General features: G+C 49.1%; 3 protein-coding genes across 4 annotated transcripts in view; 2 read left to right on the forward strand and 1 right to left on the reverse strand.

Annotated features, from left to right (window-relative positions):
• The first annotated feature begins 62 nt into the window (after positions 1-62).
• Positions 63-3,922, forward strand: TPRG1L (tumor protein p63 regulated 1 like). Its single transcript, XM_014883937.2, has 6 exons — positions 63-314; positions 391-482; positions 932-1,108; positions 1,673-1,826; positions 2,537-2,762; positions 3,000-3,922. Exons 1-5 carry the CDS (start codon positions 111-113, stop codon positions 2,729-2,731), a joined length of 822 nt encoding a protein of 273 aa, XP_014739423.1. The 5' UTR covers positions 63-110; the 3' UTR covers positions 2,732-2,762; positions 3,000-3,922.
• A 391-nt stretch (positions 3,923-4,313) lies between these two features.
• Positions 4,314-19,941, reverse strand: WRAP73 (WD repeat containing, antisense to TP73). Its single transcript, XM_014883922.2, has 12 exons — positions 19,809-19,941; positions 18,600-18,752; positions 17,954-18,070; positions 11,297-11,369; positions 10,407-10,510; positions 9,549-9,635; positions 8,901-9,035; positions 8,737-8,814; positions 7,352-7,457; positions 6,756-6,881; positions 5,838-6,029; positions 4,314-4,778 (listed from the first exon to the last, which is right to left on the reverse strand). The coding sequence occupies exons 1-12, from the start codon at positions 19,875-19,877 to the stop codon at positions 4,669-4,671; spliced, it is 1,350 nt and encodes a 449-aa protein (XP_014739408.1). The 5' UTR covers positions 19,878-19,941; the 3' UTR covers positions 4,314-4,668.
• A 1,826-nt stretch (positions 19,942-21,767) lies between these two features.
• TP73 (tumor protein p73) overlaps positions 21,768-25,568 on the forward strand; it is a 30,585-nt gene continuing 26,784 nt past the window's right edge. The window contains exon 1 of one of the 2 annotated variants that reach the window (XM_088178590.1): positions 21,768-21,863. Coding sequence is in view for 1 of the 2 variants with exons in the window: in XM_088178589.1 (XP_088034715.1) it covers positions 24,509-24,519 (11 nt within the window). In the remaining variant the exon portion in view is untranslated. Of the gene's footprint in view, positions 21,864-24,002; positions 24,520-25,568 lie in introns of those variants that run through there. The other variant, XM_088178589.1, reaches the window with a different exon arrangement.

Below are 25,568 nucleotides of genomic sequence, written 5' to 3' on the forward strand. Positions count from 1 at the left end.
CCGTGCCGGGGCTGCAGTGCCGCCTCCCGGCCCGGAGAGGAGCGAGAGGCGGCCCCGGGCGCTCCGCCCGCCCCGCTCCGCCCCGGAAGGCTCCGAGCGCCCTCCCGGCGATGCTGCAGCTGCGGGACGCGGACGAGTCCGGCCCGGCCGGCGGCCCCGGTAGCCCCGGCAGCCCCGGGGCCGCCACTCTGGTACCGGGGGCAGCCGGGCCGCCCTTCGAGCCGGCCGTGCCGCCGGCCCGGCAGACGCTGCGGCCGCTCAGTGTCCGCACCGCGGGCCGCGCCGGCCGCCTCCGCCAGTACTTCGTGTTCCGGGTGCGCGCCGGGAGGGGCGCGGGGGCGGCCGCGGGCCCGGCCCGCACGCCCTGACCTCTGCCTTGTCCCCCCGCAGCCCGGCACCATCGAGCAGGCGGTGAGCGAGATCCGGGTGGTCGTGCTGCCCGCCGAGGACGGGGAGGTGCAGAGCGTGTGGCTGCTCACCGAGTGAGTTCCGCCGCGGGATGGGCGCTGCGGGGGGGGGAGATGAGAGCCGGGGCAGCCTCGGCCCCGCGGGGTTGGTGCAGAGCCGCGCATCGCACAGCGCTTTTCGCTTTAAACCTGGTGAATATTAACGCGCGCACAAGGCCAGGAATGGCCCAGGCTGGCTGCAGCTATCATTATTTATAACCCAGCCCTCCAGCTCCAGACCAACGCTGCCCTGTTAACCCCTTAGGAAATCCAGTCCTACAAAGAACCCACTCCTGCAGTACAGTGCGGGCAGAGCTTTAACAAACTGACCCTCAGCCCTGCACTGGCCCTGCTGATGCAAAGCAAAAATACAGCATCACCAAGACTTCAGATTTGTTCTCAGCAACTCTCGTGTCTGCCAAGCTCTTGAGTGTTTCTAGCCAGGAGTCGAAACCACTTAAAGCTCAGTCGTCTTCTCTGCCCAGAATCGACCACTGGAACAACGAGAAGGAGCGCCTTGTCCTCATCACGGACTGGTCCCTCCTGGTCTGCAAGTACAATTTCATCAGCCTGCAGTGCCAGCATGTGACCAGGATTGCCCTTAGTGCTGTGGACACCATCTCCGTGGGGGAGTTCCAGTTCCCACCCAAATCTCTCAACAAGTAAGCAGCCACAGTCACGTGTAAGTTCTGCAGTTATTGGGAACAGATCGAGCTGTAGCCTGACCACTGGAATGTCTGAGAATTCTTCCTTTTGCTTGCTTAACTTTGCAAACAATTCCTGAAGCTTTATTAGAAGACCTCAGGGTAGCTGCTGGTGTGCTGGCGTGGTGAGTAGTTGCAATAACAACAAGTTGCCCAAGGACTTTCAAGATAAGCTGAGTAGATATGGGGAGCAGAAACTCATCACCATTACATAATGCAGTAAGTAGTAGTAACACCACCTCATCAGGAGTAGAAAGCTGTGAGTGGCAGGGGCTGCCACAGGCTGTGAAGGACAGCCAGGGTGTCCCAGGTGCTTCATCTTCTTGCTCTCAGCTCATAGGAATGTCCCTTTGCACAGTTCAGAGGCTGAATTATTGCATTTCTTGCCTACGGTAAAATTTCCTATCACTTGTATTTTCAAGATAGCTTCTGGTTTCAAGCAGGTCTTTTTCAGACAGAACATTTTTAGTCAACTTTGCTCAAAGCCTGGGAAGTTTTACCCTGTTCCTTGTGCACTGGCAGGAGGGAAGGTGTTGGTATCCGCATCCAGTGGGACAAGCAGAGCCGTGCCTCCTTCATCAACAGGTGGAACCCCTGGTCCACCAACATCCCCTACGTGACCTTCACTGAGCACCCCATGGCAGATGCTGACGAGAAGATCTCATCCCTGTGCCGGGTAAGGAACGGCCTCTGCTGCTCCAGGCAGCTCACTCACCTCGTAGGGTGGTCACAACTTGGATTCTTTTTAAGCAATACATCAATTAATCAAACAAAATCAGTTTCATCAGAGGTAGAACTTAGAGCTGGGAGCTCCATCTCCCCAGTCTCCAAATTTTTACTTGCAGGGTGGCCCCACTGCCCACTCTTTCCAGCCAACCATTAACTGGCTGAAACACAGAGGAAGCCAAAACTTCTGAAGGTGCAGATCCTGTAAAACCCCAAAAGCAAATGGATCTTGGGCTGTTTCTGCTCTTACTTACCTGACAGGCTGGTGGACTTTTCATCTAGGACTGCCAGCTAATTAACAGATGGTTTAATTGCTCACTGACAACCTTCACCAAGGTGGTTCTCTGTTCTTTTTGTAATAGATGCTTCCATTTGAAGGTTTGCCTCAAATTAGAGCACTATTAAGTATAACACATCAGTGATCAGGGCAGAAACACAGTCAGAAATAAACACCTGGTTACTGATAAATCTTTGCGCTGTTCTAAGTCCCACATCAGCAGTGCCCTGTGTGAAATTAACTGAATCATTGAGGTTAAATACCAGACTGTGACTATGACAGCTACAGCTTTAATGCTAATCCTTCACCATTCCCTATCAGCAGCTGTTTTTCTTAACAGTTTGTAAAACAATGCAAAAGCAAGGTGATTTCTTTTCTTCCAGCTGGAAAACTTTCAAACACAGCTGATCCAGGCTGTGAAGAAAGCCCACAAGGAGGGGCCAGTGCCAGGAAGTGCCAATGGGGTGTTGGTGCTGGAGCGGCCCATCCTCATCGAGACCTACCTGGGACTGATGTCCTTCATCAACAACGAGGCCAAGCTGGGCTACTCCATGACAAGAGGCAAAATTGGATTTTAAACCCCCTTGCGTGTCACCTGTGCAAGGGCAAGTGAGTTGCTGGTGGTGCCCTGGGGAAAGGGGGCTGAGGGCAGAGCATGTGATAATGCAAAGTTGTCAGGGGAAGGAAAGGGAAGGGGGAGGTTGTAGGGCAGTTCCCAGGTCGTTTGGGGAATGCAGAGGTTGAAGCAGACACAGGGTGGGGTCAGTCTTGTATTTTGTAGCTGATTTACAGCCCTCACTGGTCCTTAGGCAGGGTGAGTGAGCCGTGGTGTGTTCTGTTCCCCAGTGCCTGCTCTTCCCAGTCCATGAAGTGCCACTGGAACCTGCTGCAACCCCCAGTGCACAGCAGAACCTTTGTGCCACGGCCCTGCTGTATCCCTGTGTACGGTGTCAAATCCTGTCGTGTGCTTGGGACTGCTTTGTGTTGTTTAAGAGGAATTGCTGTTCCAATCACCATGATCTCAGTGCTCTGACTAATGCCTCTTAGGAATTTTCGAAGCTGTCAGTCAGTCTTTAACAGTATTTGCTGGCTTTTGCTAAAGCTGCACTGTTCCACCTGCTCAGCAGCAGTTTGTCAACTCAATATATGCATTTCTGAGCTTCTTGTAAAAATCCCTTTAAGAACCTACTGGAACTTCCTCTCTACTTCTGTTTCTTTGCTGCAGCCACAGAATAAAGACTGTTGTGAGAGAACGTTGCCAAAAGCCTCAAAAACACGTTTGCCTTCAAAGCTGTTCTTTGCAGAACTGAAAAGGAATTCTATTTTGGTTAGATTAATACTCTTACCATTTTTCTTAAATCTACTCTAGTTTGGGCCAGGACTTTTTAATGGAGACAGAAAACTTTCAGCACTATGTGTCAGCCTTGGTTCATACATTCCTGCATTGAACCTCTCATCCAGGGATGAAATTCAGAAGCAGCCCAAGAGATTACAGCTGTAATTGCTCAGGAGGTGTCTCTAACAAGCTTTTTCCTTATGCATGACCTTCTTTCCATGCCTTTTTATCAGAGCATTTATCTGCTGGATGAAAATTGTGCTGCAGTGGTGGGGTTTTTTGACCTTAATGTAGGTCAAAAATGTAGGTGAGTGCTTGTGAAACTCCTGTTGCAGTCTGTCCTGACTCCAGCTTTCCAAGCTTCTCCATGTATTTTCTAAGTTACCTGTTCAATTTTCATTAACCTTACAGTAAAGTTAAATTTCAACTCTTACTTGGTATTTGTTCTTCATTTTCTGGAGACTGAGGCTGTGAAATTAGGAAGCAAAAGAAAAAACATCCAGTAAATTCCTAAACAAGAGGCTCCCTCCTTGGAAGGGAAAACAAGGAAGGATATCCAATTGTTCCTTCACTGCCAAACCATCCACTCCTATTTGGCACCAGAGTTGGGACAAAAACTCCCATTTCAGTTACCTGTAATTCAGCATCCTGAAGTGTCAACTGTGATCCCTCTGGCAAAGATTCCATGTAATAAATCCATGGTGGCCCAGGCACAGTTACTGTCACCCAAAATTATTTGTGTGCAAGTAACAGTTTCCATGTACTGGGATAAATCACTACATCACATCACTGATCACACTGAAACAGACCTTCAAGTGCAGAGGTGCAGGTTTATAGTTTGTAACTATCAAAATATTTATTGGAAATAGAAAATTTAAATAATAGCTATACATTATATACACATAGAGCTACAGTCTTAGAAAATAAGAGTTCAGAGTTGAAAAAGAGATGATCAACTCCATCAATACTCAGGTTTTTTTGCAATAGACACTCATTCCTTACATTTCACTTGCTACATCACTTCATTCAAATGCAGTCATAGTATTTCACACACTGAGCTTGGAGCTCCTTCAAATAAATAACTTATAAATACAAACACTTCAGACTGGGCAATAGGTTTTGACTCCTTTCCTCTTTCTTCCTCAGACTTGGGAGCGTTTTTAATGCATTTTAGTTCTTTTATTTTACCTCTTCTCTCTCCAAGTAACACACACAGAAGTGGTCCTTACTCAGGAGCAGCATGGAGTCCCCACTGGAATGCCAGGAGATGGATGTGATCTGGAAGTCACCTGTGGGAAGAGATGAGAGTGTGTCAGCAAGGAGCTGGAGCCCATCCTCCTGCAGGAGGAAAAGGCAACTGGAACCAGCCACACAAATCCCTGAGACATTGCCTGTGTCTCACTATGAACACCCCTTTGCCCAAGGGTGAAAAAAAAACCATTTTTGAGCAGCTCCAAGAACACACCTGAGCTATTTCCAGGACAACACTCAGATCAATTTATAAATGGAATAATATTTTGTCACTGAGTGATAGTGATTAGGGGTTTTTTTTTGTTTTTATTTAGAGTTAGGATTGAATGTTTGAGAGATGGACTTTTTGTTTGGACTTGGTTGTTTATTAAATTTTATTTATAGAGGGTTCTTTAGTACTTTTAGTTATTGAGTCAAAAGTGAGAAAATGGAGGTGAATTTAGCTACTTACAAGGTCTTTTAAAGTTTAATTATCTAATTAAAAGCTAACATTTATATAATTTATATTTTTGACATAATAATTAAGTACTTGTTTAATTATTTATTATTTATTTTTAATTAGCACTGTGGTACTAATTATCCAATTTAAAAATTACTACCTGAAATCATGAAGAAGGAACAAGAAGAGACAACACCCAAGAACTTTTATCTTGTCTTATACTTATTACTATATTTTAAAACCCCAAATTTAAAACTCTTTATTATGTGAAATTACACACTTCTAACTACACATCATTGATAATTCTATTACTCAAATTTGGAAGCCTTCTCCAAGGCCCCAAGTCAAAAGCAGTGCTTTTTTGGGAGTCAGTGTAAGAAAGCACAGAAAGTTTAAAACTCTCTTCAGGGTTCCAACAACTGAGCAGTTGCTGAGAGGTTGTGGCAGATGTGAAATTACACACTTCTATTCTAACTACTCATCAGTGATAATTCTATCACTCAAATTTGGAAGCCTTCTCCAAGGCCTCAAGTCAAAAGCAGTGCTCTTTTGGGGGTCAAGTGTCAGAAAGCACAGAAAGTTTAAAACTCCCAGGCTTTCAGCACAGAAAGTTTCAAACCTGAGCAGTGGCTGAGAGCTTGTGGCAGCTGCTGCTCACCTTCCCCAGGCACCTGCACGACCACACAGCCAGCTGGGGACCACAGGTACACTCTGCTGGTGCCTGTGCACACAGCCAGGCGGGGCTGGCAGGGGTCCCACTGGAACCCCTGGATCGTGCACAGCTGCTCCAACACCACCGACAGCTTCAGCTTCCGGATGTCCCAGATCCACACGGCGTTGGGAATGTTATCTGCAGAGGAAGCAGCAATCGTGTGAGAGCTGGAGGGTAAAAGGATCCTTTTAAAAGGATAGTTTTTCTAAATTAACAAATTCATACAACACAAACCTTTAGGTACACCTCAGGGTTAGCACCACTTGAGTTTTGCCAAGCAGAGCCTTCAGGAAATGCTCAGCCTTGGAAATATTGCAAGAAAAGGTAAAAGCCATCTAGTCCATCTCTCAGTCCTTCCCTGGCTTTTAGCACTTTAGTCTGTCTGATGGGTTTTGCACCTGACCCAGAGCTTTGGCATCCAGGCACAAACAGCCCCTTAGGACCAAAGGGAAAAATGAAACATTAATTCCATGGCTTTCGCTGTTCAGGAAGTCAGAATTCCTCCTGCTATGGGTTGTGCAGAGTTCTGCCTTTTAAGAGACCCAAGCTGTAAGTGGGAAGATTTGTTTCATTTTTAATACAGTGAGCTCACACTAACTTGAAGAAATACAAAATCCCACTATTTTCATTAAATACAGAGCCAAGGCTGAGTTCATGCCCTGATCAGCAGTTCTGGCAGCTCACAATAGTTAACACACACTAAAAGACAGGCTGGGATTCCTCTGTAGTTACATATCTCACAACAGAGCTGATTTTACAGGGCCATGACTCTTTTTATAGTGCTTTTTATAGATCATTTCTGTTAAGGAAACCCCCCACATGCCCCACATGGTTTCCCTTTTAGGCAGGGCAGTCGGAACTTACCATTTTTGGTTGCCAGGAAACAGTTATCTGCACTGAAGGCCAACATCCCAACTCCCACTTTGGGATTTGCCCTGTCAGCAACTGGTTTGATGTACTGTAAAGAAACTGGCACCTGGGAAATCTCATCTGGAATGGGAAATAAAAGTATTTCACTAAGTGAGCCTGGATGGACAATGCATTTACATCCAACTGTTAAAACCCCTCATCTCTGAAGTGACAGGAACATATTTTACTCTTCTCCAAGATGTTCCAATCAAAATATCAATTGCTTTAAGATATCACATCTTCACACAGCCACCCTACTGCTATTCCTGCCCTCCTACAGAAAAGGAAAGGCTAGAAATTCAGGCAAGACTGAGATTAAATCAGGAAAATGAGGAGAAATTAATTTTTCTACTACCTTTTAACTAATATCTCAAACACTGTTAACCAAAAGTGATTTACAGTGTCACAGAGACCGAGACTGATTTTTACTGCCCTAGAGAACATCCAGAGGATCTGTTCCACCATCCAAGGGGCAGAGTTCACCTACAATGTTTATTTAAAGACTTCCCAAGGCAAACTCAAGTGTGTGGTTTGAGTAAACTTTGGCTTACATTTACTCTGTGTGCTGAAGAGAGAACTAGCCAATGCTCTTGTTGGAGGGAAAGTAAGTCTCTCTGTGTCAACAGTTGGGGATTTCTCCACTTCTTTATACACAATCTACAAAGAAACAAGCGAGAGCTCTACAGAAGGGCCTCGGAGAGTTTGAACATGGGCTGTTACCAAATACCCACATCCCACTGGCTCATTTGCACATTTAGTCCATCTCAGCATGCCCTAGTTCATCAACAGAGGAAAGGGCTTCAGGAGGCAGATCTGGAATCCAGTATTCCCAGTAAATCATGGGCCACTTGGAACCATCATCAGGAAAAACACTCCCAAGAATAAGTCTGAGGGAGTGCACCTCGTTCATTATTTCTGACAGCAAATTAAATCATCCCCATTACAGTGAGAACATAAATTCATTTTTGCAACCAAAAATCTTTAATCTGATTCTATCACAAACGAAGTGCAGCACTGCAGAAGGAAAATAGCAAAAATATTTTAGTGTGCCTGCAACATATTCCCAAACACAAGCACCAGGATAAAACACAGCAACTGCAATTCCTGTCTGTGTAGTGGAGATTAACAGAGCTATTTCCATTTGTTTTCCATGACATATTTTACACCTAACTGGAAGTTAAAGCATTTTTCAGTCATGAGAAGCTTTGCTGAGGTGCTTTAATGGCTCGTGCCTTGCTCCTGGTTAAGAGGCAGTGTCATGTGAATATTGCAGACTTACAGTCCACACACAAACTCTTCCAGGAGGTCTGTTCAGTCCCTCTGCAATGGCAAACAGTATCACCCACTGTTCTTGTTACCTCTAGGGATGAGATCAGCTCTGGATTTTGGGAACAGCAGCTCTGCACCTGCTGCCAACAGCCCAGAATCTGTCAGGCCTTGCAGGTACAGGTATAAAGGATAAAAATCAATGCTGACAGATGTTCCAGGAAATGCCCCTTAGGTGAGCTGGATGAGCCTGTCCACACAGGATGGAAAAGTTGAACACAGTCCAGCTCCAGCACTGTTTAAAGTTAGGAATTGTATAAAGCTGAGACAAATCTCTCCTGTTCAGTTTTTCAGTTTGCCATTGGCTACACACCCAAATCTGTAATGCAGCCGTCCCCTACACCAAAATACACTGGCACGTGACAGGAGCATCTGAGAATCTATTACTGCTCAAGAGAGATCACAGACACACATTCCATCAAATTTGAAAGGATTCCCACATTTCTGTTACGTTCCCAGGTTGCCATACAATTTCCCAAGCCCTAGTGGGAAAAAAAGTAGGAGAAAATTCATTCATCCAGAATGCAATGGATTCATCAGCATCGTTCCGATACAAACAGCAGCACCCAAACTCTGCTAAGGACTCCGTGGATTTGGGAGCCACACTTACAGTCTTTTTGCTGGAAATGGTTGCTGGATGGTCAAGCTCTGTGATCTTCTTCCACGTCACATGGTTCAGGATACGCACCTGGCTCAGGGAGTGTGGCAAGGGGAGACTGTTAGGGCAAAGTTCTCCAAACGCTTTACATAAAAGAGGCAGGAAACGTTTCTCACCTTCTCATCAAAGCTGCCAATGGCCAGGAACTGGCTGCTGGGACTCCAGGCGATTGATTTGACCCCCAGGGGCCACTCGTAGGCTCGGTAGGAGGAGAGCAGCCGCCCATCGAGGGAGTACAGCAGCACCTTGTACTGCAACACACACAGAGCCACTCAAACCCAGCAATGCTGCTGGAAACCACAGGCAGACAAATCATCCCTGACAAACTCTGCCTGTTTAACATGCAGCAAGTTAAATAAAAAGGTACAAATGCTCCTTATCTGAGAGTTAAGAGGCTTCGTTGCTCTCTTTTTGGATGAGTACTTTCATTAACTGTAAAATCACTGTGCAGTGCAATGTCAGTAAGACTCTTACATTCTTCCATTGTTCTTTTTCCATTACTCTTTCATTATTTCAATATCAGCTTCTGCAATGGTTACAATTTTTTTGCAAGATAAATTAGAAATAATTTGCTGTCATTGAAGGTTTACAGAACAGCGACATCCACTTGCAAGGACACCCATCCCCAGTACAAGTGTAATATTTAACAAAAGCTGGACTCACACCCTTTTATGTTCAAAAGAAACACTTTAGTCACTGCTTTATACATGATGGCCAAAGACTAGATTGAACTCTTCAAGAAAATAATCTGCTTTTCCTCCTACCTCCAGGCACGTGTCCCATGCTGCCAGCACACAGCCATTGGGAGCCCACTCAATCCCAAACAGATCCTGGGTTTCAGTGTCGAAATGCTGCCCACAAAAGAGAAACCACAAAACCACTTGAAATATGTCAACAAATCCCGTTGCACCTAAGCTGACAGAATGTTCAGTTTTAACCTTTCAAGGGCTACCACAAAAGAGTTTTTCATATGCCAGAGTAGCAACAAAAATATTTCCTCTTGTAATACCTGTTGCATTCAGTGGATCTTTGATCCCCTCAACAGAAAAGCTAAAAGTTTCTATACCTTCAAATGAACAGCATTTCATAAGAAAATTAACTTAGTTACACTGAATCAGTCAAAAATCCAAGAAGCCTAATTTCTTGTCTTAAAGCCCAGTATAGGATCACATAATCCCAGAACAGTCTGATCTGGAAGGGACCCTACATCTCATCCTATGGGCAGGGAACCTTCCACTATCCCACACTGTTCCAAGCTCCATCCAGCCTGGCCTTGGACACTTCCAGGGATGGGGCAGCCACAGCTTCCACTACAAGGTTCATTAGGGAAGAGCTCAGGAACACGACAAACATTTAGTGATATTTCTCAAATTTTCTCTCAGCTTCTGCTGAGACTCAGAATTCCCAAATTAGAGGTGAGACAACACACAGACAAGTTCTTCGTGAGGTTTAATTGCCCAGATCCAGCCCGTGGCCAATGAACTCCACAATCTGATCCCATGTGTGAACAGTTTATATCACATCTCAAGTACCAAGCACTTGCTACTCTCCCTGTTCCTAATGGAGCAGTGTCCAATATGTGCAGGTAACCTCCACAGCAGTGGAGGAGAGGCAGAGCTTACCCTGAGGAGCTGCCAGTTGTTGCACACGAAGATGCTGATGAAATCCTTGCAGTCGCGCCGCTCCGCCACGGCCATGTAGCGCCCGTCCTTGGTGAAAGCCATCCCTGCCACGGGACAGATTCATTAAAACTGGCTTAAATAGAAATCAGACAAGGCAGAAGAGCTGATGAGGCTTCAGCAAGGAACAGTTGCTCCCAACTCAAAGCAGAAATAAAAGAGGAGACAGAATCTCTTCACAGAAGGTCACATTAATCAAGGCAAAGCACAGCGTTACTGATTCATTGTGTCAGCAATTTTTCAGCTCGGAATGTACAACTTCTCAGGATGCAGAGCTCCAGCGTGCTTCAAAACACATCTAACCACTGACAGTTGTTATATAAACCCAACAGATTTCAAATAACCACTTCATTTAGCCTGGCTAAATGGATCAGTTATGCAACCATCGGGTCTCCACCAACTCCCAGGCATTGCTCCCCATCCCCTTGGATTTTACATGGGATACATAATTGTCCTTGTCATCTCTGGGATACAGGCCTTGGGCAGGAAACTGCTCACCACAGCCATGTGGTCTGACAGCCCTGACACAAGCTTTCCTTTCCAGCCTTTCCATATGCAGAAGATGACAAAAGTCACTTCGAATTAATGCTTTTCATCGAGAGCACGTCCAGCATAATTTAATGTCTTAAAGGATCCTTCACAACACAACACAGGGGCACATGTGAAGAGCAGGCACGTGGATCAGCTGGAATCCTTCACTCAGACACCACAACCTGGCTGCACGTGCTGCTCAGAAGGGACGAGACCAAGCAGGGGGTTTGTCATCACAATAAAGTCATTTTCCCTTTCTGCCACATTAAAGGAGCATTCCCAGGTAGGTGTGTGACACTTACCTTGCTGGCAAGCTTTGGGGTACTTGATATAAGACACAGACTTGGTGCACAAGGACCACACCGTGATTCGCAGCTGGCACAGAGACAGGGAGCGGTTTTGGTTATTTTTGTAGATTAAAAAAAAAAAAAATTAATAGGAAAACATCAACTTAATTCAGCAACACAAAGCTGATCAATGAAGCTTCTGTGATTTATTAATTCTGCAGCTATTTTGTAAAACACAATGTCCTGGGAAGCAGCTATGAGGAATTCTTTCCCAGTTTCTGGCAGTTAGCAAGGAATCTACGCTAAGCTTACACGGGTACTCTAGATGGGGATACAAAATTCACATCACTGATACAAAGAAAACCTCTTCACAAACACTGAAGCTCCTGACATTTCCACAAATGTCTTCCCAGTCTATTGCCTAGAGTAACTTTGCAGCTGGAAAAACAGATTCATCACAGAATCTGGAGAAGAGATGGGGAGTTTCCTGCCTTTATGACAAGATACAGCCCCTTCAGAACACTGTACCCCTTGGGAAAAGGCTACCAAGTGTGAACACTGAGCTGTATTTTACAACATTTAGAAACTTTCAGCTTTGATGGCTGATTCGTGTTTTGCTCTTCCCTCCTCAGGCACACACAAGGAGGCACCCTTACAGAACTACTGAGAAATTCAGACACCCAAACCCTGCTATGCAAAGCAAGGCTTTACACTGGTGTTTGGGGGATTTCTGGAGAACTGTGCCTACACAAGCACCAAGAGCTGCAGAGAGGGCAGGCAGCTGCAGACCCAGCCTCCCCAAGGTCACAGCTGCACTCCAGGCTGTGCCTTGCCATCTGCATATTACCCAATTAAAAACAAATACTCCCTCTCCCTTAGCAACGGCAGCCCCAGACACATGGGCATTCACCAGCATGGCACGTGAACCTTTGCATTTGGAGCTGGAGCAAGGAATGTTTCCAGGGTCAGGTTTTTTAACTTGTGTTTTCCTGCATTTTACTGCACCAAGGAAGAGCTACAGGTAGGACTTTTTGCAGTGAAGCACCTCCATCACAAAGGTGCCTTTCCCTGAACTATTGAACACCAAAAATAATTCTGATCCATTATGTAAAACGCCAGCATTGTCCCCATTTCCTCGTCCTCTCACACCCCACACGGCCCAGCAGCACCCCAGTGGTGTTGGGGAAAGGTTCTCCTACACCTTTTTGCAGGTTTGTCCTTGACACACCTTTTCCTCCCCTGAAGGACCTGGCACATTGGTGACAAAGGATCCTGAGGGAGCAGCCTATGGATCTGCTTCACTGGTAACACTGCAGGCTCTGTGTTGCAACAGAAGTTGGAGGTTTTTCCCTTGCTGCCATGGACACAGACACCTTCCAGTAGATCCACAATCCAAGCCCTGTCCAACCTCACAGGGAAGGATTTCTTCCCAGTATGTCACCTAACCCCGTCCTCTGTCAGTGTCAAGCCATTCCCTCTCGTCCTGTCACTTCAGGCCCTTGGAAATCTCCACCTTTCCTTTCCTGGAAGTTCCCTTCAGGCACTGGAAGGCCACAATGAGGTCACCCCAAAGCTTCTCCTCTCAGTCCCAGCTCTCCCAGCCTTTCCTCAAAGCAGAGCTGCTCCATCCCTCTGCTCATCCTGAGGTCTCCTCTGGACTCTCACCAGGAGCTCCAGGACCTTCCTATGCTGGGACCCCAGGGCTGGAAGCAGCTCTGGAGGTGGGGCCTCACCTGGCCAGGGCAGAGGGACAGAACCTCCTCCTCTAAGTTCAGCAGCTCCTGGAAGAATCCACGAGATGAACATTAATCAACTTTTATCCCTGGGGCCTCTCACTTCCGGCCAGCCAAACCCAGCATTGTCAGTCTGCTCCTCAGGCAAGATTTACTTTAAAAATACCAACATGATGCCTCCACACATTCTTCTGCAGCAACTGCAGCACTGAAATGCTGCTGGAGACTATTAATTGCAGCCCTAAATGCACTGGCTGCCCTGCCTCCCCTGAGTAAAACAGCACACATTCTCCAGCCACTTAATACAAGCTTAGCAGCTGCAGGCTTCAAATGCTGAGGGCTGGATCATCATTTTTCCTGACAAAGGCATCTGAGTGCTGCTACTCGGCCTCATGAACAGCCCCCCTGGCCTGCTGGCCATCAAACACACTTCCAGCCTGGACCACACTGCCTGCTCCAAGCCTCAGGAGGAAACACCTTGCTGCTCATGCTGAGCTCATGAGCACACAAATCTCTGGAGATGGGGCACAGCACAGCCCATGCTGAGTTCTCACTGTCACCTCTGCCCTGCCCGAGGCTCAGCCAAAGAAAATCTTGGTTTCTAAATATTTCTGCATCCATCTCTGTTCCATCATGGAAGCACAGAATCATTTAGGATGGAAAAGCCCTCAAAGACCACTGAGTCCAACTATTTCCCCAGCACTGCCAAGGCCACCATTAGATCACGTTCCCAAGTGCCACATCTAAATGTCTTTTAAATCCATCAAGGGATACTGACTGCACCTCTCCCTTGAGGGGCCTGTCCCAATGCTTGACAATCCTTTCCATGAGGAATTTTTTCCTAATATCCAATCTAAACGTCAATTTGCTGTAAAGCAGCAGCTTCTCCAAAAAGGTCAAGCTTTGAGACTCCTCAAGGAGGACAATAATGGTTTTCCTGTTTCTCAGTGCTGAGAACAAGCTCCTGGCACTGGATGTTTTGGTGCCATCACACCCTGATACTGCTGAGGGGGCACTGCCCTGCACTGTGTGCCCCAAAACATGGACAACAAACGGCCCCAGTGCCTCTGCAGCACTGGGGAGAGCCCACAGAGCACAGCCAGCACACATTTCATGGCAGTCACACACACAAAAACACACCTGCAAAAACCCAGACTACAACTAAGCCAGATGTCTCGAAATGTCTGATAAGCAAAGCCCTCATCTTCACTCCATTTATCAGCCACAACACACCTTTAACATCTAATAAGATCATAGAATCACAGAATGGTTTGGGTTGGAAGAGACCTTAAAGACCATCTTGTTTCAAATCCTCTATTCACAGATTGACTGAGGGTGGAAAAGAGCACCAGGATCATGGAGTCCAATCCAACCTGTGCCTGATCCCACCTTGTCACCCAGCCCAGAGCACCGAGTGCCACCTCCAGGAATGGGGACTCCACCACCTCCCTGGGCAAAACCTTCCAATGCCCGACCACCTTTTCCATGAAGAAATTCCTCCCGATGTCCAACCTGACCCTCCCCTGGCAGAGCCTGAGGCCGTGTCCTCTCATCCTGTCCTCTTTATTCAACTCCAAACTCCCCCCTGCAAGGGCTGCAGGCTCAGAGGGAAGCACACAGATACATTCTATAATTCCATTGTAACTTCCCACCAAACTCACACAACTTGATGGTTTGGCCTAGTACTATCAAAACCAAACAAACCATTTTGATTCCTGAAAGTAGGATCCTTTTCTGTTGTTCCTTTTGTGTCCACCCAGACATTCCTACAGAGAAATTCACATTATGTGCTTAATGTGTGGATTTCACACCCCCTTCCCTTAACTTTGTGTTTACAACTGAATTGTGACAGAGAGGGAAAACCTTCGTATTCCCACCTGGAACATTCCACAATCTCATTTACACTGCCAACATAAATGAGATGAAGAAGATTAGAAGGATTATGTCACAGCTTGCAGACAGGATCAGGAGCAACAGAAACACCAAACACAGAGGGTGAGAAAAGAAATCAAAAGTTTCAAAAATGACAAGGAATTTCCATTGCTGCTCATTGCCTTTCTCAGGGAATTCACAGAGAAGGGACAATTGTTTTTATAGAAGGAGAATAGACCGTGGCCAGTTAAGTCTGCAGGAAGCCCTTCTGCACTGCTCCTTTTGGGAGATACTTTCTCTTCAGCACAGATAACTCGACTGAGTGGAGTTGTCAAACTCAAATCTTCACAATAATGGTGTCTCAGAAGTTTTCAGCTGTTGTTTTGCAGTGGAAAAACAAACCAAAAGCAGAAGCATTTTTAAAATAGCCTAAAAACAGCTGAGAAATAAAAAGTATTTAGATGGTAACGTGATAAACAGTCTCCAGCACTGGGCCCAGGACCACAGGCCGATGTTGACAGCTCCAGACAGGTGTAGGACTGGTGATTTTCAGCAGACAAAAACACACTTTTAAACAACCTACAGCTCAAATGACTGTCAACTCTTGTCCCAGACTTGACTGGGTCACTTGGCCCCCTTACATAGCAGTGTCTGTCAGCACCGGATTTCAGAAGATTATTCAGAGTGCATTCCTCGCCAGGAAGCATTTTTCAGCCAATGCAGCCACGCACAGTTACTAAGGATTAGCTGGGATACACACAGAAACACACACTTTTCCCTGCTGCTGGAGGTCCAAAGAAGCTCCTTAATGCTTAAAGACCTGACATGGAATGAGACAAAGCACAAAGATTGTAGTTTATAAGCACAGCTCTTCAGAGAAACACTCCAGAACATCTTCATGCTATTTATCCCAAAACATGAGGATCGGGAGGAAGCAGAGAATCACAGAATCCCAGGATGGCTTGGGATGGAAGGGATCTTAAAGCTCATCTTATCCCATCCCCTGCCATGAGCAGGGACACCTTCCACTAGAGCAGGTTGCTCCAAGCCCTGTCCGAGCTGGCTTTGAGCACTTTCAGAAATGTGAAGAGGATCCATTTGCTTTCCTTCAGATCCTTCACCTGCAGCTGTTGGTTAAGCTCTACCTGTGTCTGTAAATTCTGGTGTAACGATGGCAGTGGAAGGAGTCACGTGGGGTTCAACGCCTTCCACAGGACACTCTGATAATGTGGAACTGCCTCCCAGAGTGGATTTCAGTAGAGGAGGAGCACTGACCAGAAACCCTACAAATCAGCTGAGGAATTCCAGAGGATGGTGCCAGACTCCTTTTTAAGATGCCAGTGACAGGACAAGTAGTAATGGCCATAAACTAAAACACAACAAGTTCCACCTCAACATGAGGAAGGATTTCTTTCCATGGAGGGTGGCAGAGCACTGGAGAAGCTTCCCAGGGAGGGTGTGGAGTCTCACTCTGAAGACATTCCAAACCCACCTGGATATATTCCTGTGTCACCTGCTCCAGGTGACCCTGCCTTGGCGGGTGGGGGGATTGGACTGAATGATCTCCAGAGGGCGTTTCCAACTCCAACTATTCTTTACTTGTAGGGATTCTGTAATGATTTTTCTGAGGCACTAGTAAGTACAGATTGCTAGAAAGAAATTAGCATAACCATAACCTTTAAAAAACTCAGGGAATAAGAAAGTTTCTTGTGAGCTCTCAGTGGAGTTCACACATTGACCTGAGGAATAACAAGAATGAGTGGTTACTTGGTGCTGTTTGGAAGTAACCAAAGCCCAGGGAACCCCCAAACCCTCCAGGAAATCGCTAGATTTGATAACACACTGATATTAAATATCCTGAGCACTGCCCACATCCATCTCCCCAGACTGTGGATTTAGCAGGGAGGGAGTAAACACAGCTCCAACCACGGCAGCTGTCTCACAACAGCTAATTTAGCAACCTGTTTACAGCTGGAAAGGAAACTTATCCCAACACAGATGCCAACTTGGCAAAGGCTTAATGAAATCCTCTAAGGTCAAACCGAGTTCTGTTGGGAGGCAATAAATCCTCACTGGTCCACCCCCACAGGCACGTGCCACGAGATCCTCTCTGGGAGCCTCACACAGCCCCAGCCTGCAGTTCTGCCTCCTCTGCTGCTGCCTGACCAGCAGGGATGACTGCACTGCCTCCAGGCTGGAATTCTGGGCTTGTTTTTAATTTTTATTGCCGCTATCAGGGCAATTCACACCTGGGGAAACTAGAGGGATGGGGGAGTGGGTCTGTACACACACACAGCAGAGTCCACAGCCATATCCCATTAACATCGGGATTGGCCCAAAAAAAGGGGGAATCTTGCACTACAGCATGTGAACTCTATGCTAACCAGTGTTATTGGACAAGACCCTGTCATCTAAAACCCCTCCACAGGTTTGGAAAGAGTAAACACAAAACAGAAAGTGTCTCACGTGCTTTCCAACAAATCAATCATCCACAAATCAATTTGTATTCTACATTAATAGCATTCCACAATATGAGTCTCAATAAACATTAAAGGTGTTAGTGGTTCCACCAGCAGTCTGGCTCCTGTGAGTCAAATGAAGCAATTGGGAAAATATTTCCAGGATCTGGATCTAAATCTCATCTCATAGGTCAATAAAGATAAGCCTATAAGTTTTAATTTAAAATCACTCTGAAACGTTTATGGTTTGGATTTTTTTAACTAGAAATCCCGAGCTTTTCTCACCGTGGAAGCAACATACTGGATTTCTAAGACTGCTTTGATGAATACCATCAATATAAAAAACATTAGATATATTCTAAAACACACAGTTTTACCTTCAAATTTAAGTGTCCATTTTCTATCTTAACACCAGAAGCAAGAGGACAAAATGTTAGTGGAATACCCAACACCTAACCTGGAATTAACCCGAGTTACACACAGCAGTACAGAGCTGCATCCGTGCTGCTCTCCACCACCGCTGCAGCTTTAAGGGCTTTGGGTTATTTTAGGAGGCAAAGGGCAGACAGCAACATCTGACACCGAGGGGAGCAACCCTGCACACTCACATGGAACTCGGTGGTGTTGAGGATGTGACGCCCGTCCGGACTCCAGCATGAAGCCACCAATCCCGCGGAGCCCTCGTCGATCTTACAGTGCCAGTCCGGCTGCTCCAGGGACCAGACCTGGGGCAGGGAGCAACCAGACAGAGCAGGAGACATCAGCTCACCCAAAGCTCTGCTCGTCCAAATCTCTGCAGCTGACAGCAGGCTCCTGCATCCCGCCTCAGGGAGCTCAGGAACACCCAAGCACCCGCAGCCATGAAGGACTGGCGCTGGATCCCGCTGCAAAAGTGAGTCCCACACCTCGTGGAAATGGCAAATAATGTGGGGTTGGTTTTTTTCTGTGACAAATATTCTGAATATCCAACATTTAAACATGTTTAGTCCATTTAACAAGCTTGCATGTTATTTACTTCCTACTGCAGTAAGAAACTGGGAAGATAATCTCCAATTCTGATCTGTTTCACTAGATATTTTTATCCTAAAGATTCTTTTTAAATCTAAGATGTTTGTCGTGGCTTTCAAAATCATTGTTGTGTTATCAATAACATCAGGTACTTCAGCAAAGCCTCAGCCTAGTGCTGGCTGTTAAGCTCCCACATCACACCCAGGTACCAGCAGGAACCACGCCCTGTCCTGCTTCCATCCTCACCTGGACAATGCCCCGCTTGTACATGGCACACAGGATGAACAGGGAGTCCGAGGACCACTCGATGTACTGGATCTGGTCCAGGCAGGTGTAGAGCTGGAGGATCTGCAGGGAGCTCGCATCCCGAACCACCAGACGGTGCTGGATACACGAGGCCTGGGGGGACAGGGGCAGGGCTGAGCTGGGGCAGGGTTAGGGTTAGGACAGTGCCAGGGCCGTTCCTGCCAGGCTTGCTGTGATCCCAGGTTTAGTTCAGAGAGGGTCAATGTTGTATTATTTAAAAAAAAAATCCTCCCTGTGGATGGTGAGCCACTGCCACAGGGTGCCCAGAGCAGCTGTGGCTGCCCCATCCCTGGAAATGTCCAAGGGCAGGTTGGACAGGGCTTGGAGCACCCTGGAATAGTGGACCGTGTCCCTGCCCATGGCAGGACCTTTGAACTAGATGAGCTTTACAGTTCCTTGCACTCCAAACTAGTCTAGGATTCTGTAAGTCTGTTCTATATACACTGAGCTCCACTACAAACTACAGTGAGAACTAACCCAGGGGAAAGGGGATTTTATTTTTTAGAATCCTCATTGTTTCCATCACTGCTGGGTAAGTAACTCCAGTTTTTATAAAATTACTTTCTGTCTTATAACTTACTTTATTTCATAGAATCCCAGAATGGTTTGGGTTGGGAGGGACCTTAAAGTTCATTCAGTTCCACCCCTTCCACTATCCCATGGTGCTCCAAGCCCTGCCCAACTTGGCCTTGGACACTTCCAGGATCCAGGAGCAGCCAGAGCTTCTCTGGGCACCCTGTGCCAGGGCCTCAGGACCCTCACAAAGAAGAAATCCTTCCTAATATCCCATCTAACCCTGTCTGAAGCTGTTCTCCTTTGTCCTGCCTCTCCAAACCGTTGTAGAGTCCCCCTTGATGTTTCCTGTAAGCTCCCTTCAGGTACTACTTAATTTAAAGTACTAATTCATCTAACTAATTAAGGTTAATTTAACGTAACTCAGGTCTCCGGTATAGACCCTTACAGCCTCAAAGGCTCCCGGCAGCAGCCTCTGAGCTCAGGCCCGCAGGCTCCGGGGCTCCATCGCTGCCCGCTCCGTGTCCGCCCTCAGCCCGGCCCTGCCCGGGGAGCCCCGCGCCGCGGCCGCTCGGGGGCCCCGCCAACCGCCCCGTCCCGGGCCGCGCGGCCCCGCTGACCTCGGCCGGCACTCACCAGGCACTTCCCGTCGGGGGAGAAGCGGCCTAGGAGCCCCGAGAGCTTGAATAGCTCCGAGAAGTTCATGGCGGGCGCGGCGCCGCCGGGATTCGAACCCGCCGCGCTCCGCCCGCCCCGCTCGGCTCCGCCGGGGCCCGCCGGAAGGGGCGGGGCCGCGCGGGAGGGGCCGCCCCGGGGCACGCCGGGAGTTGTGGTCCCCGCGCCGGCCCGGCAGGGGGCGCCCGGCGGCGGGAAGCGCGCGGGAAGGCGCCGCGCGAGCCGCATTGGTATGCAAATGAGCCGCTAATGAGCCGGGTAATGACGCGGTTAATGAGCTGGGGAGCGCGTTCCCCCTCCTCTCTCTATCCTCAGGGAACCCTCCCTTATCTGGCACCTTTCCGCGGGCAGCGTCCCGCGCCCGGAACAGCCCTTCTGGCTAATTAATCAGCTCTTCTGGCTAATTAATCAGCCCTTCGGGCTAATCACTACTGCCGGCTAATTACCGACAGCGACGGGTGCACAGGTGGGATGTCCCGTCAGATTCCCCGGACAGGACAGAGGAACTAACAATTACAATAGAGATATCCCAGCAAAAAGGATGTGAACTGACTGGAATCAATAAATAAATAAATATAGGCACACCAGGAGAGGGGCAGATCCTAAATAACCCCTCTTAGGGAGCATGTTCCTTTGGGAACCAGCCCCCTCCCGGTGCAGCCGTCTGCCAGGGAGCAGAAGAGCCAAGGGGGAACGAGGAGGGTGACAGGGATGTTGAGTTCCCAAAACACAGTTAAGTGTCCCCAGAACTCTCTGGTGCCACGGGCTGAGGCTCCTCTGCATCCCTCCCCCTCTGAACAGCCAGGGGGGATGCACAACGGTCCTCCTTCGTCCCCACGGTCTGTACCCCCGGAATTTTTGGGTGGCAGAAGCCTGGCTCCCGTCCCAGTGACAGCACGGCCCTGGTGGGGACCCCCCCCTCCCTGTAGGGGTGCCACAATCATCACCACTTCAAAATAAACCTCACGATCAGAAGTTTTGAGGATTCGAGTCTTGATTTTATTACGGATTTTTTTGGGTTCCAAAAGTTGGTTCCAGTCCCACCAATGTGGTTTTTTGGGGGGTGAATGCATCGGTTTTCTGCCCCCACAAAAGAGGGACAGACGTGACAGCTCTCTGCCGTCACCATCTGCCCCACATGGGATGTGGGGGTGCCTGTGGGCAGGGGGTGTCTGTTGGTGGCCACAGAGGACCTGGACACAAGCAGTGGTCGCCCAAGGATGAGCAGTGCTCGCTGCCTGCTGGGTGACCCAGGGCAAGTGACCAGCGACACGGGGCTTTGTGAGGGGGGTGTCAGTGTGACAGGGTGTCTGTGAGCCCATAATCAGCCTTGCGGGTGATGGTTTTTATTCAGAAATGTTCATTCTTCGCCCACTGCCCCTCTCCGTGAGCCTTGGCAATCCGCTGTTCCCTGGGGGAAGCAGCGCAGGGAATCCCGGAGCCCTTCCCGACCCCCAGACCGCCCCAGGAGAGATGATCTGGTCACAAACACAAACACAAAACCTGCTCAGTCCACCAATCTGATGACGGGGAGAACTTCCTTGATCTACCTGAGTGTCCTTTGCTGGATGCCCCATCCCTGGAAGTGTCCAAGGCCAGGTTGGACAGGCTTTGGAGCAACCTGGGACAGTGAAAAATGTCAGGGGTGGAATGAGACGATCTTTAAGGTCCTCTCCGACCCAAACCATTCAGATTCTGTGACTGATTAAAGCCCAGCGGTGCTGCCGCTGTTGCAGCCCCCACAGCCAACTTGTCCTGGCGTCACTTTGGCGCTGGTGACCAGCTTTAATTCCCTGGCACGCTTGGCTGAGCACTCCCCACCCCCTTGCAACTGCCTCCTATTCCAGGAAGGAGCGCAGGAGCTTTTGCCTCACTTTTCACACAGCTTCCAGCAGCTCCAATGTCATTGCCTTGGCGACCGGGACGCTACTCCAGTGTAGTGCAGTAAATAACGTAGATCCTCAATCCCAGGCCACTCCTGTCTGCGGGAGACCTCCGGGGGAACTCAAAACGCAGGTAGGAGGGGGGAAAAAAACCTACAAAAGGAAACCCCTTGCTCTGGGTGTGTGGGTTTCTCGGCACGACCCTCTCCCGAGCGCCCGATAACGCGGCTGGAAGATGATTTGCGGCCGCTTTGCTTCGTGGGTTTGTGGCACAATATTAAAGTGTCTCGGGAAGTTTGCTCCCAAGTGCTTTAACTCTGGAGTGAAAGCACTTTTGGAGGAGCCTTGAATGGGAGAAGCAACGGAGGGGCTGGATGCCGGTGGGATGCAGGGGCTGGCTGGCTGCCCCAGGTCCCTGGCTGGGCTGCCAAGGAGGGAGGGGGAGCAGCGGCCTCAGCCTCCTGCCCCATCACGGGCTGCTGTCAGTGATGCAGCCGGAGAGGATTTCTGTCCAAACTGCCTCCTCTTCGGAAAGAAAATTGTTGATAAGCTGCTGGACCCCACGGAGGGGTCCTGAGATTCAAAGTGTGCTGCAGGAAAGCTCACTCGCTCTCTATTGCTTTTACAAATCTAATTTTGCAGGTGGGAATTTAACAGTCCGGGACAAATGAATGATAGCGCAGGGCAGCGTTGGTACCGTGGACTGGCAGCATTTTTGCAAACATTGAGTTGTTTGCGGTGGGCTGGATGAGCTGATGGGTCTCATTGTGGGAAGGAGAGAAGGTCCAGGGCCAGTTCCCAAGTCATGGAGCAGCTCCGTGTGAGAGGTGGGAACGGCTCTCAGAAGTCCTGCTCTCCCTGAGAGTCCTTGGGAATTAGTCATAGCCCTGTTATATGGGGTTTGTGCATTTGTCTCCCTTTAAGGTGGCTGCAAAACGCTGTCGTTTAGTTCTGGGCTGTTGGAGTGGCAGGATAGCAGTGAATCACCAAGTGATAACACTGAGCATTTCTGGTGCTGAACCTGAGCCCTAAAGTTGATTGTGAGGTCAAAGATGCTCCTTCCAGAGAGAGCAGAAACTCAGTGGGCAGCAAGGCTGAGAGCCCACGGTGCCCTCCACCGTCCTCATCGTGATGAAAAAAGTTGAATTTATAATAATTCTAATAGTTTATTCAGACTCTGTGCTCACAACACGTGAGTGAAGCGCGGTTGGATAGACGGAGATTGATCTGCTCTGCTTCTCCAGGGAGTTGTTCTCCCACATTTGGGTGGCTGTAAGGATCTTGGTCCGTGCTTTTCCTTCTCCCTCTGTCTATGGGGCTGGGTTTTCCACAGCACCATGGAAACTGAGTACGTGGAGCTTTTCCATACTAATCTTTGGAAATTATTTCAGCGGCCGTTCACAGGGAAGCTCCGTGGGCAGAAGGAACCGCACCGGGTGTGCCATGCCGGGGGTGGCAGCCCCGCCGTGGGCTGAGCCGGGTGCCACGGGGAGCAGAGGTGGGGGATCGCCTGTTCGCAGCTTTCTCTGCCTCTGCCGGGCTCTTTATCCGTGTGCAGCCTCCCTGCAATGCCCTCACTAGCAACAGAGGGAAGCAGCAATCCAGGGAGCTCTGGAGCCGGCTGGGAGTGCAGTGAACGCCGGCAACCCTGGATCCCAGCACCAACCCCTTGGTTTGCACATTTTGGTCTTTTTCCCCTTCGAAACCTGCAATAAACCCAGTGCAGGTTCCTCCCGAGCTGTGGCAGCCGTGCCAAGCATCCCCCACTGCCTCCCTGGCGCGTCGAGTTGGAAGGGATGGAGAATTCCTTGCTGGAATTTCCCTGGGCGAGGAGATCTCCACTTTAATAAGTAGTTTGGGATCACTGGAGGTGATAATCCTCCTGGTGGAGTCTGGCTGGAGAATTCTTGCTGGAAGAAGTCAGAATGAAACCCCAGGTCTCCCCTCTGGTGTGGGGAGCTGGTGACAGCAGGGAGCTGACACAGTCAGGGGAGAGGCCGAATAGGCTCGAAAGTGGGGGGCTGGAAGGGACAGGGAGCTGAGCTGGGCTGTGGCTGGTCCTGGACTCAGCCCCAGGTGTCATTTGCTCAACCTTGGGCACGGGAATTACATCCAAGCCACCAGGAATGCTTCCAGAGCAATGCAGAATTTGGCTCTTCCCAATTTATTTTAATTTTGATGTTGCACAAAGCTCCCACTGCTTCCCGCAGGGTAACTTTTCCTTCTGCAGGACTTCACTATCACAGTGCTTTCCCACCTTCCCAAATGTAAATGCCTCCAGCATTCCCTGGAATGGGGCTCTAAATGGCACCTCCTTTCAGAGGGAATTAGATCAGCACCAGACAAATTTTAGGGAACCCTATTTGTAGGTAAATTGGTTGGTAAATTCTTTACCAACGTAGGTGCTTGGTGCCAGGCTATCACTCTTGCTGCAGAGGTTCTTTTCCAGGATGAGCAGGGATCAGAGAGGCAGGGATGTGCCTTAACAGCACCCACCACCCCAGCTTCCCTTTGTACCCCTTAGTTCAGAGCTCAAACATGAGAAGATGCTGGCCTGGCTTTGCAAACCCAGGCTGTGCTTTGAAAGAGTGAAAGGGAACTTCCAAAACACCCTTAAAATAGTCAGATTTCTTTCCTTTTGAAAACGAGAGCAGCCACGTGGTTAGAGCTGGTGTCACCCGTGATGACCACACAGCCGGGGCGGTGCAGAGGTGCTAGCTCCTCTGGAGGAAAAGGCCTGACTACTTCCTGAAGCTGCTCTGGGCCAGGGAAAGCAGCATGGAAGAAGGGTAAGGCCGCCAGCAATCCTGTTCTGTCACCTGCATCTCTTCTAGGCTTTTCTTCCTCTCCGAGCTGCCCGTAGGTCCTTTCATTTCTCTCTGTGTCACACGTGGGATGAGGAGGGACGGGAGGACATCAGACTCTGCCTGTTAGTTGTCCCTGACATGGGACCCGTGGGGAACGAGCCCTCCTGTGCCCTCCTGTGCCCTCCTGTGCCCTCCTGTGCCTTCCTGTGCCCTCCTGTGCCGTGGGAATTCCTCCAGGCAGGGTGGCTGCGGATGCTGTGTTTTGTAGAAAGCAGCTCACGGGATTTACCGCCGGGGAAAGCTTCCCTGCTTTCATTTTAACTCTCTCCCCTGCAGCTGCCTGGTCCCCAGCTGAGTCAGAGGGGCCCAGACAACCTCGAGCATCCCTCACTCAGAGAGCAGCTGCCCTCCACTCGGCAGCCCCAAAAGCGCTCCACAAGCAGGAAGTGTCGGGTTTTCACTTTGAGATGTCGCAGCTGAGATGGGATGCTAACACAGCGTGGGTAAAAGGGGCAGCCAGATGTGCCTGGGGGTGTACCCGGGTCAGCCAGGGCAGGGAAGAGGTCCTGCTGCTTGCAGGGAGAGGGTAAGGGAGGAGGAAGATGGTTCCCATAGGGGAAGGCAGCACGAGGCTCAAGATGGCTCCGTGAAACCTCCAGCTCTGGCTGCTGGGTCTGAGAGGCTCTGGGCACACAGAGAGAGCTGGGCTGAGCTGCTTTCCTGCCGTGCCTCAGAGAGGCCAAGGATCCTTGTGCAGGGGCGAGGGGAACGGACTGGACTGAGCTTGGCTCTGGCTGTGACTGTGCAGCAGCATCCAGGAGGCTTTGCCTGAAAAATGGATTCATTCTGCTGAGATTGGGTCATCCCTGCCTGCTGCCCTGGCCTGCACTGCTGGGACTGCAGACATTGTGCCCCATGATGGGCCATGTCCAGTCCTGTGGTCCTTCATGATGGGCTCTGGGGGGGGTCTGGTCCTGTGTGTCCCCCACGATGGTTGTGGGGGCTCTGTGTCCCCTTGATGGCTCTAAGGG

This window comes from Sturnus vulgaris, chromosome 25 (assembly GCF_052056855.1).
Source record: "Sturnus vulgaris isolate bStuVul1 chromosome 25, bStuVul1.hap1, whole genome shotgun sequence".
Taxonomy (NCBI): Eukaryota; Metazoa; Chordata; class Aves; order Passeriformes; family Sturnidae; genus Sturnus; species Sturnus vulgaris.

What these genes read in the sequence shown, in the direction of transcription:
- TPRG1L (XM_014883937.2), top strand. Translation starts at nt 111, where the DNA reads ATGCTGCAGCTGCGGGACGCGGACGAGTCCGGCCCGGCCGGCGGCCCC. An exon ending in GCCAGTACTTCGTGTTCCGG is followed by an intron (nt 315 to 390) that starts GTGCGCGCCGGG and finishes GTCCCCCCGCAG; the next exon opens with CCCGGCACCATCGAGCAGGC. An exon ending in CCACCCAAATCTCTCAACAA is followed by an intron (nt 1,109 to 1,672) that starts GTAAGCAGCCAC and finishes GTGCACTGGCAG; the next exon opens with GAGGGAAGGTGTTGGTATCC.
- WRAP73 (XM_014883922.2), bottom strand. Translation starts at nt 19,877, where the DNA reads ATGAACTTCTCGGAGCTATTCAAGCTCTCGGGGCTCCTAGGCCGCTTC. An exon ending in CCCCCGACGGGAAGTGCCTG is followed by an intron (nt 18,753 to 19,808) that starts GTGAGTGCCGGC and finishes CTGTCCCCCCAG; the next exon opens with GCCTCGTGTATCCAGCACCG. An exon ending in TCAACACCACCGAGTTCCAT is followed by an intron (nt 11,370 to 17,953) that starts GTGAGTGTGCAG and finishes TCTCTGTGCCAG; the next exon opens with CTGCGAATCACGGTGTGGTC.